The 16,477-nt window shown below is 37.9% G+C and overlaps 1 protein-coding gene across 2 annotated transcripts in view; it reads right to left on the bottom strand.

Annotated features, from left to right (window-relative positions):
- Window positions 1-16,477, bottom strand: part of CDKAL1 (CDK5 regulatory subunit associated protein 1 like 1) — a 716,352-nt gene that overhangs the window by 455,104 nt on the left and 244,771 nt on the right. For both annotated transcript variants that reach the window (XM_064363032.1, XM_064363031.1), the window contains one exon: window positions 14,532-14,652. In XM_064363032.1, the coding sequence (XP_064219102.1) occupies window positions 14,532-14,652 (121 nt within the window). The remainder of the gene's footprint in view (window positions 1-14,531; window positions 14,653-16,477) is intronic.

Below are 16,477 nucleotides of genomic sequence, written 5' to 3'. Positions count from 1 at the left end.
TACTTTTAGATTTGTATAGTTTTTACAGGCACAAGTTTTAAAGCAATAATTATTTCTTTCTCTACTTAAAAGGTAGCAAGAAAAATTGCAAGGCTGGTGTACACGCGTGCATAAGGTAAGGGGAGGATGCACTCATCAGCTTACTGGTAAGCCAAATGATTTTCTTCTGTGGCATTTTTGTTCTAACCAGATTCTACCCTGGCCCAATCCTACGTCCAGAAGCAATAGAACACTTCTGAAAGTTGCCTTCTGATCAACAAATGGGGACTGGCAGAAAATGCCAAAACAAAAGAGTATTTCCTCTAATGGGAAATGATACATTAAAATTTTGTATATAATAAGTCAAACATGACATAATCCTGCTATCTAACTATCTTTTTAAAGATTCTTTTTTATTTTTTATTTTAGGGGTATACAGTAGGTATGGTAACTGTCTTTTAATCATCTCATATTACTCACAGGTGACAATATTCCGTTCGTTACTCAGGATAGGTTCAGTGATACTTCATTTACTCTGAGCAATAGTCCAAAAGCTCAGTTCTTCTCAAATATATGGGCCCAGGCCCATCTTCCTCTCTGGTCAGATGACTTTGTTTCCAATTTAAATGAGATGCAAACCTTTTAACACAGTTTTCAATCTACCCTAGTTCTCCACCAAAATATTTCTTAATAAATATCTTTTTCTTTGCAGAATAAATTTTTTTAAAACTGTCACAAATTTGGTTTTCTGGAAGGTATACAGTTCTATGAATTTAGCACATGTATTTGTATGTGGAACCATCAACAATAAATTGAATAAGAAAAAAGGTTTTATATTTTACATTTCGAACTTGGATCCCTTTTGGGTTAATTTTCATATACATGTAACATTTGGGTCAAAGTTTTGTTCTTTTCCCATATGGATATCCAATTGCTCCAGTACAATTTGATGAAAACATTGCTTTCTCCCTTAAATGAACTTTGGACCTTTGTCAAAAACCACTGCTGATATTTGCATGTGTCCGACATTCCTGGACTTGTTAGTCTCCTTCCAGTGATTTAATGTGTCCGTCCCTTCATGACTACCACAACTCTTGATTGCTGCTACTTTATAATACGTCTTAAAATAGAGTGGGGTAATTCCTCCAACCTTACTCTTTTTCAGAACTGCTTTAGATAACTCTACTTCCTTTGCCTTTCCATATAAAATTTAGCATCAGTTTCTCCACTTTACAAGAAAACTCTTACTGGAATTTGTATTCAGATTACTTTAAATCTATACATCAATTTGAGAATTGTCATTGACTATACTGAATCTTCTAATTTCTGAACATTCCATGATTTATTCAGGTCTCTGATTTCTTCTGTTTCATAAATTTCCACGTACATAATCCTATACATGATTTGTCAGATTTTTATCTAAGAATTTTACTTACAACTACTGTATAAAATAATTTTCCATTTTGCTTTTCAATTATACATTGCTGATATACAGAAATATGGTTTATTTTTATGGGTTTATGTTTTATCCTTGCTAAATTCATTTATGCGTTCTAGAAGTTTTATTGCAGACAACTTGAGAGTTTCTATGCAGATAGTCATGTCATCTGTAAACAGGCACAGTTTTCTATCTGTGTTTTCATAAAACTGGGGCCTGATATATCTAACACACACACATAGATAGATAGATAGATAGATAGATAGATAGATAGATATAGATATACATATACATACAGATACATCTCTAACACACATATACATATAGATATACATATACATATAGACATATATCTAACACAGGCAGTTATGCCATGCCTAAATAGAGGGCCGACCTTCAAGGGTCACTTATAAGTGGCCACATCAGCATTAAGCATGCTCAATCTACTAGTTCCAGTCTCTTTCCTTTGCCCTTGGGACTTGTGTTGTCACAGACCCAACAAGTCTTACACGGAAGCCCACCCAAGCAATGACCAGTTTGACATTCAGGTACTATATGCTTTTCAAGAGAAAAAATAGCATAAATCAGTCTTTCTGAACCACTATTCCAAGAATAAAAAAGCATAAACCAGAAAAAATAGCATAAATAGAATAAATCAGTCTTTCTGAACCACTATTCCAAGAGAATTATGCACTGCAGGAAATAATCTGAGTGACCGCTTTTTTAATTTTCTCAAGGATAGTATGCAGCTAATACTATGCCTAGGAGAACGGTTAATTCACTATAAACAATGAATGCCTTAGGACATTCAATCACATGCATTTAGGCTTAATTTTCTCAGAAAACATGAACTGAGAAAGGCTAGATATTCAAGACTCAAACACCAAAAGAGACTTTAGAATGAAAACATACCATTAGCATTTAGACACTGAGTCATAAAAACATTTTTATTGAGAGCTCCCATACGCTAGTCACTATTAGGTACTAGAAATACAAACATGCAAACCTATAGGAATTAAAGGAGGGTAAATGGTACAACCAGAAATGTAGATGGGAAAGGCAAATAATGAGTGAAAAGAAGAGGAAAACAAGGCGATATAAAGTCCAGAATTTTTCCAAAGATCCTCTCACACCAAAACAGAAGTCTCAATAGCCTCTCTATCCCGGGTAACCAAATTCACTTGATAGATGATCTCACTGTTTTCCTCTGATCCACCAAACAGTACTGGTCACAGTGATACCAGTTTCTGGTACTTTGACCTATGTATGTTTCAATACAAGGTAAAATCAAACATCATTTATAATATGTCTTACAGACCACAAACAAAAGCTGCTTTCTAATCTTTTCACCAAGCCCTAAGATCCTAAAGAGGAAGGTGTACAACCTGTCAGAGTAACCTCTGTATGTCATGACTCTTACTCTCCTCTAAGTGAGTGCCATCTGTGAGCCACCAGACTTTGAGTCCTCAGGGCCTCAGTCTCATCATCTATGAAAAGATTCCACATCTCTAAAATTCTTTCTAGCTCTAACAGTCTATAAATATGTGAATCTGCCAAAAAGATTTTTACTTGTCTATGAATAGATTTGTATTAAGAAAGTGTGTGGGCAGTAGGTATTTGGCCACGGGGCTACAAATAATAGAGAAACTTGACTATTTTGCAAAGTCTATCCCTAATTGAAAGGGTTTTTTCCCCATCCCTTATAAAAAACAAAGGCCTCAGACCATTCTCATTAGTTGGCAAGAAATCTTAAACCCATAAATAAATAGCTTAAATCAAACTGTTGCCCACTGTGTAAACTGTCATGCTGTTCCACTATCTGTCCAAACACTTAACCGTTCTCCTAGGCATCTAGAATGGTATTAGCTGCATACTATCCTTGAGAAAATTTAAAAAGCGGTCACTCAGATTATTTCCTGCAGTGCATAATTCTCTTGGAATAGTGGTTCAGAAAGACTGATTTATTCATGTCATCAGATATTCCAAATAAGCATCTTAAAGCTTACTTTTCTAAGAAATGACCAGTTTGACATTCAGGTACTATATGCTTTTCAAGAGGAAAAATAGCAACATAAGAAATCTATTACATACTTTTTGCTTATGTTTCTTTTTAAAGAATAAACCAAATTTACTATAACCCATTCAGCATAACATCAATTTAGCAACAGCCCTTAGTAAACACCAAGTCTATGTACTAAGAAAACGTGAAGTAAAAGAACAACTAATATTAAAATGAAGTCAATCAGTGATGGCTCCTGGTCCTAAATAAATAAATCCATCCTTGCATACCTTGTTCTCATAAACTTATACAGACACATGGGAGAAAAAAATAAGAGATGGGAGAAAGTGGAGGAGGAGAACAGACTAAAAATTCCATCCAGAAAATTTATGTTTTCCTCAAGTGCAGTAACAGAACAGTACATAAAATACATTTCACAAGGGAAAAAGATCTTTGTAAACCTATATGATCTCACAATTAATACTTACTTTAAGGTTAACCTAAAAAGAACCACAAAAATACACATTACAAATCACAAAGGTGCATACATTGCTCAAAAACTGAAACCAGGATTTTTTTAAATGACCTTGTCTTAAACCCAGTTCTCTTAGTGGGTTTACAAAAAAATAGACACTCCTCAGAGACTGTTTCATCAGATCAAGTAAATGAGGTCTTAACTACATGCATTATTGCCTCTTTAAAAAGCCAAACAAAACATTCTGCTTTGTCAGGGTTAGAAAAAAATAAAACAACTGATGCTACCATGCTGAGATGCAGTAAAATAAAAGCAAGTGGTTTCAAAAATAAATATGGGATATATATTATTCTTGTATTGGAAAAAACTGACAGGCGCTCATCCACAATCACATGTGTATTCAATTATATGTAATTAAAGTTGGGCTACACAAGTTTCGGGGTTTTTCTTCTCTCTCGATAGGGCTGGAAAACAAGTTTTCTTAAAGCAACAGGAAAGCTGACAGATGGTGGCTCTTTGGATACATCCAATGATCTGCTCCTACTGTGCCCTTCCAAGTGCAACTCACTTTCATGTACCTTAGTTCAGCGGAAGCGGGGGAAAAAAGAAAATGAAGGTACAGTGGTATATATCTCTATATGATTTAGGAGTCCCATCCTTTAAAATAATCATAATAGAAAATTCAAATTCAATTCCATCAGACAAAATGGATGCATCTTAGGAGTCATCTGACAATACAATATAGATATGCAGCAGAAATTCTCCCAGCCTACCTCCACTTGATGGACTCACTACATGAACCCATGTGCCCCATTCTCTCTGTAAAACTCTGCTGCCTACAGTATGTTTCTCAGATTGAATAGGCTATCTTCTAGATTAGTCTCAAACTTTAGCTCTAACTGGGTTTCCTTTTAATTAACTAAACAACCCAGGAGCAGAAAATGGGGCTAGAGGACGTCGACTTTATGGTTTATTGGCCATTGAAGTTACGGTTTATTGAAAAAACTGGTCAGATGATGTGGTTCAAGTCACAATTCTGCCACTTACTAGCTCTGTGGCCCTAAGCAAATAGAAATCTACTTAAGCCTGAGGTTTCTCTTCTTAATAGCTGTCATAGTAATGAAGTTAACAATACTATATATCGAACAGCTACTATGTGCCACGCATTGTGCTGATTAAACATATGACCTCTTTTCATTCTCACAACACTATTATTATCATCATTTTATAAAGGAGGGAACTGAAACCTACAGAGAGGTTGAATAACTTATGCCAATGATAGCAGCAGGAGGCAGTGAAACCTCACCTTCAAACCAAACACAGTTTAAAGCCTGAAAGCCAAGCTACGAGTCAAATCCACAGACCGGATTGAGAACCTGTCTTCCCGTTTGGCATGCTCTCCTCTGCTGATCCCCACTCTCTACCTATTTTACATTAACCTAGTCTTTCCTTATAGGTTTTCTATACTGTCATGCCCACCTTTGGGTGATGTCTTCACTTTAACCTTTTTGACGTACTCACAAACCAATCAGCACGCACTGCCCATTCTGAGTCCATAAAAAGCCCCAGACCCAGACACACAAAGAGAGAGAAACCACCCAACTACAGGTGCAAGGGACCACCCCTTAAATCCCCTGTCCACTGAGAGCTGTTCCATTGTTCAATAAGTCTTCTCTGCCCATCCTCACCCTTCTGACTGTCAGTGTAAGCTCATTCTTGGATGTAGGACAAGAGCTTGGGATCCACCAAATGAGGGTACAAGCTATAGCACAGGGAGACAGAGTGGGCAAGGCGCCTCCAGTGGCAGGCCCGGGGCTGAGTGAGGCCCAAGTCGGGGGCCATCGTTGGCCATGGAGGTCCCTGCTTGGCAAAGTGGCCGAGAAAAATCCAGTGTCATGAGGATCTGAGCCCAGGTATTCTCAAGAGACCTTTCTCTGACGATTCCCTTATTCAAAACACCACCACAGTGATTCATCATTCTCTGTGCCAGACATAGTTTTTTACCACTGCTTACAGGTTTTGTTGTGGTTCCTCCCACCCCACCACGGCTTAAATTGTCTTTAAATGCACCTATAAGATAAATTTTAAGACACAACCTAAATACTACTTTCTATGGAAGCCCTCTCCAACTCATCCAAACAGTCCATCTTACAATGTGAGCTTATAACTTAATTGTTTTGTGCTTAACTCTGTTCTATGGGATTCTCAAGGGTAGGTAACACATGAACTCATCTTTTTATTTTCAGCATTTAATAAATGTTCAACTACATTTGTTTAACAACTCAATGCCCAGGCTAGGTGTGGCAGCTCACACCTGTAATCCCTGAGCTTTGAGAGGCCAACTCAGGAGGACTGCTTGAAGGCAGAGTTCAAGACCAACCCAGGCAACAAAATGAGATACTGTCTCTACAAAAAATTAAACAAACAAAAAAACAAATCAACGTACAGTTGCAGGGCTCTTTGGTCTTCTAAAAAGCAAACACGTAAAATAAATAAGCTAATTTTTAAAGATAATAAATATAATGAACTTTCTCAACTATAAAGGCATCTCTAAATTGTTCTATCAATGCATATCCACTCCATGAACTAACCTGTAGAGAGTGTTGACCATTCCACTGAATTAACTTTAAACTAAGAATTATTTAATGGTGTGCCTAAATTTGAGTACCTTTAAATTTTTACTTTTTACCCAAATTCATTCTCCCTTCTTCAAACTAAATAGTTTTGTTAGAAATCTGATAAGCAAGATGTACTTTTGAGAAAGAATCCTACAACATGCTAGAATTGGAAATGATTTTTTAGAATCAGTCATTTCTCTATGCTAGTAACTAAGAAAGTTACATATATTCATTTCAAAGTTTATATAAAATAATGATTAAAAAGTTTACAAAATGTAACACTAAATTTTAATATGTCCAAGCTTTTTGACTGAGCTGCTTTCTTTAAAAGCATTCACTAAGCCTGCATTTGAAAGTTCTGCAACTTAAGGATAATTACTTTGCAGGTATGAGCCAATAGTGCCATCCACTGTTCCTATGAATGATCTTTCTCAAATACAGTATTATAATGCACTAGAAATAAACATTACTTTAAATTTCATTTGTACAATATTTAAGTATAAATAAGATATTTTGTAATTCCATTGAAGACATTAAAAAGGCTGCAAATTTCTGGACAACTGGTTTGTGGATAAAAAGAGTAAAAATGTAGTTCAGAATTGCCAAAAATGCTTCAATTTCACACATTTAATTGTTTCATATAACTTTCACTTCATTCACGGTCCAAACAATCATATTCTTTTTCCTACAAAACAACCATCTATAGTAAGAGAAGCAATTAGAACTATATTCCAGTTTAGACAGAATTTTTTTTTCTGCATTTAAAAAACACTGCTGTCAACTGAAATACTTAACAAACATTCATGGAGTGAATACCGTGAGAACGACACGGTGTTGAAAGGTACAGGAGAGATGAAGATGGATTCTTTTTTGTTTGTCAAACCTTCACTTAAACTGAACAGGTGAAACAGGAAATTGAAGAACCAACGTTGAATAGCATAAAGTTGTAACCTTGCATTCTAGTCCCAGCAAATTTCTTGCCTAAACAGTAGAAAGGATAAAAAAGAAACCAAGGGTAGAACTGGTCTCCGAGAATGTTGGTAGAGTAGAAGATATGTAGCATTGAGATTCGAAAGAACATATGCATTAACGTAAGCTACACATTCAGTAGGTAGCATTATACCCATGCCAGAAAAGACGTCATCTCTAAGAGTTCGTCTCATTTGTTCAAGTCAAGCAGCTAGAAAGCACAGTGGCTGTGACCCCGCACTCCAAGTGCAGAAGCTCTTTCCAATGTATCATAGATTCTACCACCTTCTCCAGAATAGGCTGGTGTCACATTCTAGGCTCATGACAGAGATTAAGGTTTCTGCTACCCATAAAGTTTACAGAAGAACATGAATAATAACCACAGCTCTGTATTCATCTTAGGGGTGTGCCAATATAACAGTTATAACACCTAGATTTTAAGTTTCACGAAAGCCATGTTAGGACAACTGTAAATTTACTTTTGAAAGAATATAATATAGCGAGCATCATATGAAATGTGTGACTTGATGTATGCTACAACTGTTAAGGGCAGGCACAGTCTTAGCCAGTATTTAATCAGAAAGGCCACCTTCCAGAGGAGATTGCTGTGTATGTTTAAGCTATCTTTTATCTTTAGTCAACACTAGAGGCTTTGCCAATTAGCATAGTAAATAATAAGTTTCCATTTTGAAAGTACTGGTCAACTACTAATCACAAGTAGTTAACAGCATAAAACAGGATAGAAATAGGGTCTCAGTTAAAGAAGGGACACTCAAGATAAGCAGATTGGCTAAAATATTTTCCAAAACAGAGTAAAGAATCTTGCAACACACTAGCCTAAACCAGTGTTTCTCACACTATCTATAGTGACAGAGCAGGATTTTTACTTCCAACCTCTTGTAAACCAGTGTATGTGTAAAACACATTGAAAATGAATTATAAGTCACTGCGGTGATGTTAAGCTGCCTTAAAGTCTCTAAAATGCTTGCCCTCGATGGGTGTACTCATCACAGACCAGCAATCAGCAGTTAACTGGTTCATAGAACACACTTTGGTTAGCATTGGCCTAGATCAATAAAGGTGCAATTCTGGCTTGGTCCCTGACCCACTCTCGCTGCAGAAAAGGCGTCATCTCTAAGAGCTCATCTCATTTACTCAAGTCATGCACCCAGAAAACACAGTGGCTGTGACCCCACACTCCAAGTGCAGAGCTCTTTCCAATGTATCATAGATTCCACCACCTTCTCCAGAATAGGCTGGTGTCACATTCTGGGCTCGTGACAGAGATTAAGGTTCCTGCTATCCATAACAGATACTAGGTAAGGAATTCTGGTTGTTGGAGAGTGTATTATCTATAGTGAGACACTATATTACTTCATCTGGCTCAAGTGAACCTTTCATACAAGGTTTGACTTCACCACCCAAAAAGAGAGAACGAGGACTCCACCAACCTTACAAAAACAGGGGCACTGTGCCAGATTGCTTAATAAATTCTTATCGGAGACTGTGGACTAGGACTTGCTTTCACTGTAACCTGACAGCTGAGTTGTCAGGTTATAATGAAATAGTGAGTTTGAAATATTTATTTAAATATTTGTAGATAGTCTGTGTATCCAAGACTGGAGTAGAGGCTGATAAATTCTGTCCATTTGTAAAAATCTGAGTTAGTTTTCCCAAAGCCAAAAGGTTACAAGGGGGAGAAAGAAAAGAAACAATTACTTTTTAAAATGATAATAAATTCAAGAATATAATCAAAAAAGAAAATTAGATTCCCCTTAAAGGTTCTCAGTTACCATCGTATGTCTGACTGACGGCAAATAACAAGAAAGACAAGATAAATTTTAAAAAGAAAGTATCAGTAAAATATCACAGGGTCAGATGGTATTTTCTAAGATGTGTTTAGCCTGAGGGAGGATTTCAAACCTTCAAGCTAAGGATAATCTGATAGCAGTATCTTTAAAATGATATAATTTATAGAAGCACTGCTACGCAGCATCTAACTCTCAGCCTTGGAAGATAAAATTTGTCAAGGGACTGCAAAAAGGATGACTTTCACAGGGACAGAGAAGGCAAAATAAAGCACAGATTTCCTTTATGCGCCAATTTCCAATTTTTTACTTTTGTTGCCTACACTGGCCCCTACCCTCTGTCTCCACACTCTATTCCCACTGCTAGAATAAGGGAGTCACACAAATGAGGAACCTCACAAAAACCGAGCTTTTTAATCATAGCTTACGTCCTTCATTCATGCACATGTTGACTCCCTATGATACTGACCATAACATCTGGTTGACTTTTTAAAAAACTATGGGGCCAGGCGCGGTGGCTCACGTCTGTAATCCCAGCACTTTGGGAGGACGAGGCGGGCGGATCACGAAGTCAAGAGATCGAGACCATCCTGGTCAACATGGTGAAACCCCGTCTCTACTAAAAATACAAAAAATTAGCTGGGCATGGTGGCACATGCCTGTAATCCCAGCTACTCAGGAGGCTGAGGCAGGAGAATTGCCTGAACCCAGGAGGTGGAGGTTGCAGTGAGCTGAGATCGCGCCACTGCACTCCAGCCTGGGTAACAAGAGCGAAACTCCGTCTCAAAAAAAAAAAAAAAAAATTCTACATAAATATCCACACATACCTTATCCTGCTGTGCTCATCCAAAATTTAGATGATTCCAAATTTTCAACTTCTTCCTTGTCTAAAGTAACTGATGTACTTTTTTATTTTACTTTACTTTACATTGATTGATTGATTGACTGATTGATTGAGACAGAGTCTCACACTGTCGCCCAGGCTGGAGTGCAGCGGTGCAATCTCTGCCCCCCCGGGTTCAAGCAATTCTCCTACCTCAGCCTCCCTAACAGCTGGAATTACAGGTGTGTGCTACCACGCCCAGCTAATTTTTGTTTTAGAAGAGGTGGGGTTTCATCATGTTAGCCAGGCTCATCTTGAACTCCTGACCTCAAGTGATCCACCTGCCTCAGCCTCCCAAAGTGCTGCGATTACAGGCATGAGTCACTGCACTCAGTCATACTTTTACATTAAGTTAGAAATATAACAAGGCATAACAACTTTGCAGAGTTTAATGGTTCTAATAGTAACTTCAGTAATTTACTAATACATATAATAAAAGTTGCTACAAATGGGACCCTTTTCCTAAATGAAAAATGGAAAATTGATGGAAAGTTAGATCTACATATTTAATCTGGAACAATAAAACTTTGAAAAGTGTTACGATTTTAGTGAGAAGGCTCATTTTCTACTGAAAAATAATTATGAGTATAATCATTTTAAAACATTTTAAAGTAAGTGAAAAAAAAGCAATGAGCTCCACTAGCATTAAAAAAAAATGAAATGCAAGCTAACACGTTATAGAATGATAGTACAGACAAAAACTCATGGGAATGCTTTCAAGTGAGAGCAAGTGATAAGACTGCAACCAATTTGGGAAGATGACTAGCAGTCTGAGAAGGTTATAAACTCATTTCTCAATCTGGGACATTATGGATTGAATTTTCTTAATATTAAAAGCATTATCTGCTAATTTCTGAGGATCAACTCTCTGCTCTAATGTGAGGAATACAAGAGGATGAGCATGACAGCAAATCCGGGCCAAGTGTGGTAGCTCACACCTGGAGTCCTAGCACTTGGGGAGGCCAAGGTGGGCAGACTGCCTAAGTTCAGGAGTTCAAGACCAGCCTGGACAACACAGTGAAACCCCATCTCTACTAAAATAGAAAAAAAAAAAAAAATTGGCCCGGCATGGTAGCATGGGCCTGTAGTTCCAGCTACTCAGAACTGAGGCAGGGGAATTACTTGAGCCCAGGAGGCGAGCAGTGAGCTGAAACCACACCACTGCACTCCAGCCAGAGTGACAGAGTAGACTCTGACTCAAGAAAAAAAAAGAGAGAGAGAGAGAGAGAGTTGGCAAATCCAGTGAGCTTTCAATCTTTTAGAGTGTAGTCCCATTTGAAGAAAACATTAAATACATGAGAGGGAAAATTCAAATAATATACATAAAAAATTTTACCTAAAGGCTAGTTATATGATTACCTAAAGCAAATTTTTAAAATTTTAAATTGTAAACATTAAAAAACTTTTAAATATTTTTAAATTAATTTTTTATTAACGTGTAGCAACAAAAACTAATAACTTTAAAACAAAACAAATATTTACTGAGTGCAGTCAGTCATCTGTATCCATGTGTGTGTGCAATATCTAAAGACTGAACCAATCATTAATTGAAAAAAAACACTTAAAATAGTGCAACAATTAAAAGAAACCAAATTTTTAAAATACAGTATAACAACTATTTATGTAGCATTTACATTATATTAGGTATTATTGGTAATCTAGAGATGATTTACAGTATATGGGAAAAAGTCACTGGGTTATATGCAAATACTGTACCATTTTATATGAGGTACTGGAGTGTGCATAGATTTTGTATCTGAGGAGGTCCCAGAACTAATCCCCTGCAGATACCATGGGACAGCTGTACTCAACTTTGTGCTAAACACTGAACTCAAAGATAATAACGTAACGATAACTGAAACACGTTCCACACCCAAGGAGCTTACAATGTAGTGGAAGATATAAATGACACAGTCTGTGACGTGCCATAATCAGGATACGTAGGGAATGTTGTGGACACACTTTAGAGGGAGGGATAGATTCAGCCTGGTTGTGGAGGGAGAAACAAGCAGACATCCCAAGAAAGAAGCACACAGCAGAGTGCAAAAGGTTCACCCATGAGGTGAATGGGGAAGGACAGACATGCTAGGAAAACCCTTCAGCTTGCAGGGAGGCCTGCAGTCAAGACAATCAGAATCTGGAGTTTGAGAATTTCAAGCCATTCAGGAAGACTGAATATAAGAGTGTGAGTGGGAAGGGACAAAATGAAGAACACAGGGACTAGACAAATGAAGTTAAAAACAGACACTCGGTAGGCCAAATACATACCTGGAAAATTATCGTGCAGAGACCTAATGGATCCTAACCTAACAGAGTATCACAGACCCTGAAATACTAACATTTTAAAGGAATGTGTCTAGCCAAAAGCCCTGCATAAACACACACACAAAATGGGCATTTTCAGCCAGGCGCGGTGGCTCACGCCTGTAATCCCAGCACTTTGGGAGGCTGAGGCTGGTGGACTGCCTCAGCTGAGCTCAGGTGTTCGAGACTACCCTGGACAATACAGTGAAACCTGTCCCTACTGAAGTATAAAAAATTAGCCAGGTGTGGCAGCCTCCACCTGTAATCCCAGCCACTTGGGAGGCTGAGACACGAGAGAGAACTGCTTGAACCCAGGAGGCACAGGTTGCAGTGAGCTGAGATCGCGCCATTGCATTCCAACCTGGGTGACAGAGCAAGTCTCTGTCTCAAAGAAAGAACCAAAAAATCAGCATTTTTCAGGAGAAAGTATGATTAGCCAGCAAACTCCAAATATTATTGTCCAATTTGCAAGGCAATCTGTATCATGATGATAATTTAGCATAGTCTCACTAAACTGTCAAATTATGTAACTAAATCATTCATTCATTCAATAAATAAGTATGCATTAAATCTCTACTGTGTGTAATTTTCTACTCACTGGAGACAGAGTAGTAAATAACACAATCAAAAAGGCCCTGCCCCATGGAGTGTGTATGCCAGTGAGGAGAGACAATTAAAATACAAATAAATGACCATTTATATATTTCAATGCCAATTAAAGTTACAGAGGAAAATGAGGCAACTAAAAAAAAGAGAGGGAATGGTAGAACGTTTGCAATTTCAAATAGGATAATCAGGAGTTGTGGGAAAGTATTACAATGTTGAATGAAGGGGAAAGAAGAACTGAGGCAGGGGAAGCAAACAGCCGTGTTCATAACGTGGCTCAAGCTAGAGAGACAGAATGAATATGTGAGGTGCTCCTGTCAAGCGACAACTATACTTCTCACTGTTAAATTCTGCTTTACTCACTAGTTTCTGAGCTTGGTAAGTCTGGGTTTTTGAATCTTCAATGTTGAATGCCAGACATTGGTCCATAACAAATTCACCAAGTCACTGAATGCCACTCGATGGGGCTTTTTGGGAAAAACCAAATGACTTCAGTCAATCTTCTCTACTCTTTGACAGCGATGTGGAGGATAAACCAGAAATTGGTGAGACTACAGAAAAGAGGGCTAGTGACAACACAACTGCCACCATTCAGGAGGAAGTGAAGGCACTGGCTTCAGAGAAACGGCAGATGGTGCAAAAGGAAGCTGTTTACCAGTTCTCAATGAGAAGTAGCATGAAGAAAGAACAGAACAGAAGGAAAACAACTGCAAATAAGAGGGAAGGAGGATGAAGTCGAAAGGGGCAGAGCAGCTTAAATCTGTGGGGAATGAGATGTGGTTATACAGGTAATTAGTGCTCCCTGGGATTGAGGAAACTGAAGCCCTTCATGTCATCAACTTTTCAGAAAATGCTTCTTTAATCTGATGGACGCATAATTTAAACAATGCAAAAATTCAACACATGCATCCGAAACAAAGTATAAATGAGTATACCAAGCGTTCTAATCAAGGACTTTAAATCAAGGTGTGGAAATTAAAAGAATACTTAATATTCAGTCGTGATGCTTCTTTTCCGTTTAAAGCTCAGAAGAGTAACATTTTAAAATATGCATCTCAAAGAGTTAATCATCAAAGCATGGTTAGTATCCTGGGCAACATTTACTATACTTTTACTGAAAAAAACAGTTGAATACGACAAATGATCTTAACTATTCCACAAAATAAAGTGCTATCTTTTTTTCAAAGATTTTAAATAAGGGCATAGCTGGGAAATGAAATCCATGTTTATTACCAAAAATGAAAATAATATTAAAGTTATAAAACCCTGCTGTAAATATAAGTGTCGTTGACATACAGGAAACATTTCAGGAGAAACTGTATTCAGGCACATCTTGTGGTTTTTCTTTCCCAAGAAAATGTTCAGCTACTTTTCTATGTCACATGTCCAAAAAAAAAAAGGAATTCATGAAATGTACTGAATATTTTATAAGCAAGTTTGAGAGTCGCTTACCCAGTATTGATGGAAATGATTTCTATCAGTGGATTCTTCCTAATCTTCGGCAAATCCAATCGTGCTCCCCCCAGCCGCTTTCCATTATCCTTCTTCTGACCCAGCAGTCTCACAGAGTGACCTTCAAATCAAGCACATAAATATACATTAGCAAGAGTCACACACTTCACTGTAACTTAATGCTTTCAACAAATGCATTCATTTAACTTCTTTTTGGGAGTGGGGGAAACAACATAGAGGAGTGAAGTATGATCGTTTCAACTTAAGAAACACTGTCAAAAGGAAAAACAGCAGCTGGGCGTGGTAGCTCACGCCTGCAATCCCAGCACTTTGGGAGGCCGAGGCGGGCGGATCAAGAGGTCAAGAGATCGAGACCATCCTGGCCAACATGGTAAAACCCTGTCTCCAAAAAAAGAAATACTGTCAAAAGGATAAACAGCAGCTGGGCGCAGTAGCGCACACCTGCAATCCCAGCACTTTTGGGAGGCCAAGGCGAGTGGATCACCTGAGTTCAGGAGTTTGAGACCAGCCTGGCTAACATGGTGAAACTCAATCTCTACTAAAATACAAAAATGAGCTGGGTGTGGTGGTGGGTGCCTGTCATCCCAGCTACTCGGGAGGCTGAGGCATGAGAACAGCTTGAACCTGGGAGGTAGAGGTTGCAGTGAGTCAAGATGGCACCACTGAACTCCAGCCTGGGTGACAGAATGAGACTCTGTCTCAAAAAAAAAGGAAAAACAGCTGTCGTCAGGGCTTACTTGTTTTGCTTATATTTGCGCATATTTATTTTTCTCACAGATGAGAAACAGAATACCCTCAAAATATCATTTCTACAGGTATAAACACTCTCTAGCATAGGCCAAAATGCATGTGCAGCAGGAAGGTTTTGCTTGGGCACTGGGCCGACCTGCCACTACGTTGTAGAAAAAATGAGTTAATAAAAAAAAAGCAAAACCAGAGTATCTGCTCAAAGCAAACAACGAATCAAAGAAGTAAATAATAAAAAAGCTGAGATAAAATTGCACTTTAGGGCTGGATTTTTTTAAACAAACAAAATTTTAATTTATTTTTACCCAATGTCACAAAAGGAAATGAGATCACTACTATGTGCCATTAAAACATTTGTAATTTTTAAATTTTGGTATCTCACACTTGTAGAAAAAGTGGAAGAATAGTATAAAAAATCCCATACCCTTCAGATTCAATTATTATTTTACCATGTTTGTCATTTGTTCTTTCTATATGGACATATTGTATTTTGGGTTTTTTTTTTTCTTTTTTTTGGTTTTTGTTTTGTTTAATAGACAGGGTCTTGCTTTGTTGCCTAGGCTGGTTTTAAACTCCTTGGTTCAAGCAATCCTCCTGCCTCTGCCTCCCTAAGTGCTGGAATTACAGGCATGAGCCACTGCACCTGGCTTACACATACTGTTTTTATAACTTTACTGAGGTATACCCTATAGCTTATAAAATTCACACACTATGAGAGTAAAAGCCAATAATTTTAAATACATTTATAAAGTTTTCGACAGGTGTGGTGGCTCATACCTGTAATCCCAGCACTTTGGGAGGCCAAGGCAGGCAGATCACTTGAGGCCAGGCATTGGAGAGCAGCCCAGCTAACATGGTGAAACCTCATTTCTACTAAAAATACAAAAATTAGCTGGATGTGGTGGCATGTGCCTGTAGTCCCAGCTACTAGAGGGAGTGAGGCAAGAGAATCGCTTGAACCCGGGCAGCAAGGTTGCAGTAAGCCAGGATCACGCCACTGCACTCAAGTCTGGGTGACAGAGCAAGACTCCGTCTCAAAAAAAAAGTTTTACAGTAATCACAATACCTCAATTTTAGAACAGAAGATGTAAATGTTCTAAAATTGAATGGACTAACTGAATGGAACATCACCCCAAAATAAGCATTTTGGGCGGTGATGTAAGTGTTCTAAAATTGAA

This window comes from Aotus nancymaae, unplaced genomic scaffold, assembly GCF_030222135.1.
Source record: "Aotus nancymaae isolate 86718 unplaced genomic scaffold, 86718_ANA_hifiasm-v0.15.2.pri h1tg000051l, whole genome shotgun sequence".
In the NCBI taxonomy this organism is placed as follows: domain Eukaryota; kingdom Metazoa; phylum Chordata; class Mammalia; order Primates; family Aotidae; genus Aotus; species Aotus nancymaae.
This window is presented reverse-complemented; position numbering and strand designations above follow the sequence as displayed.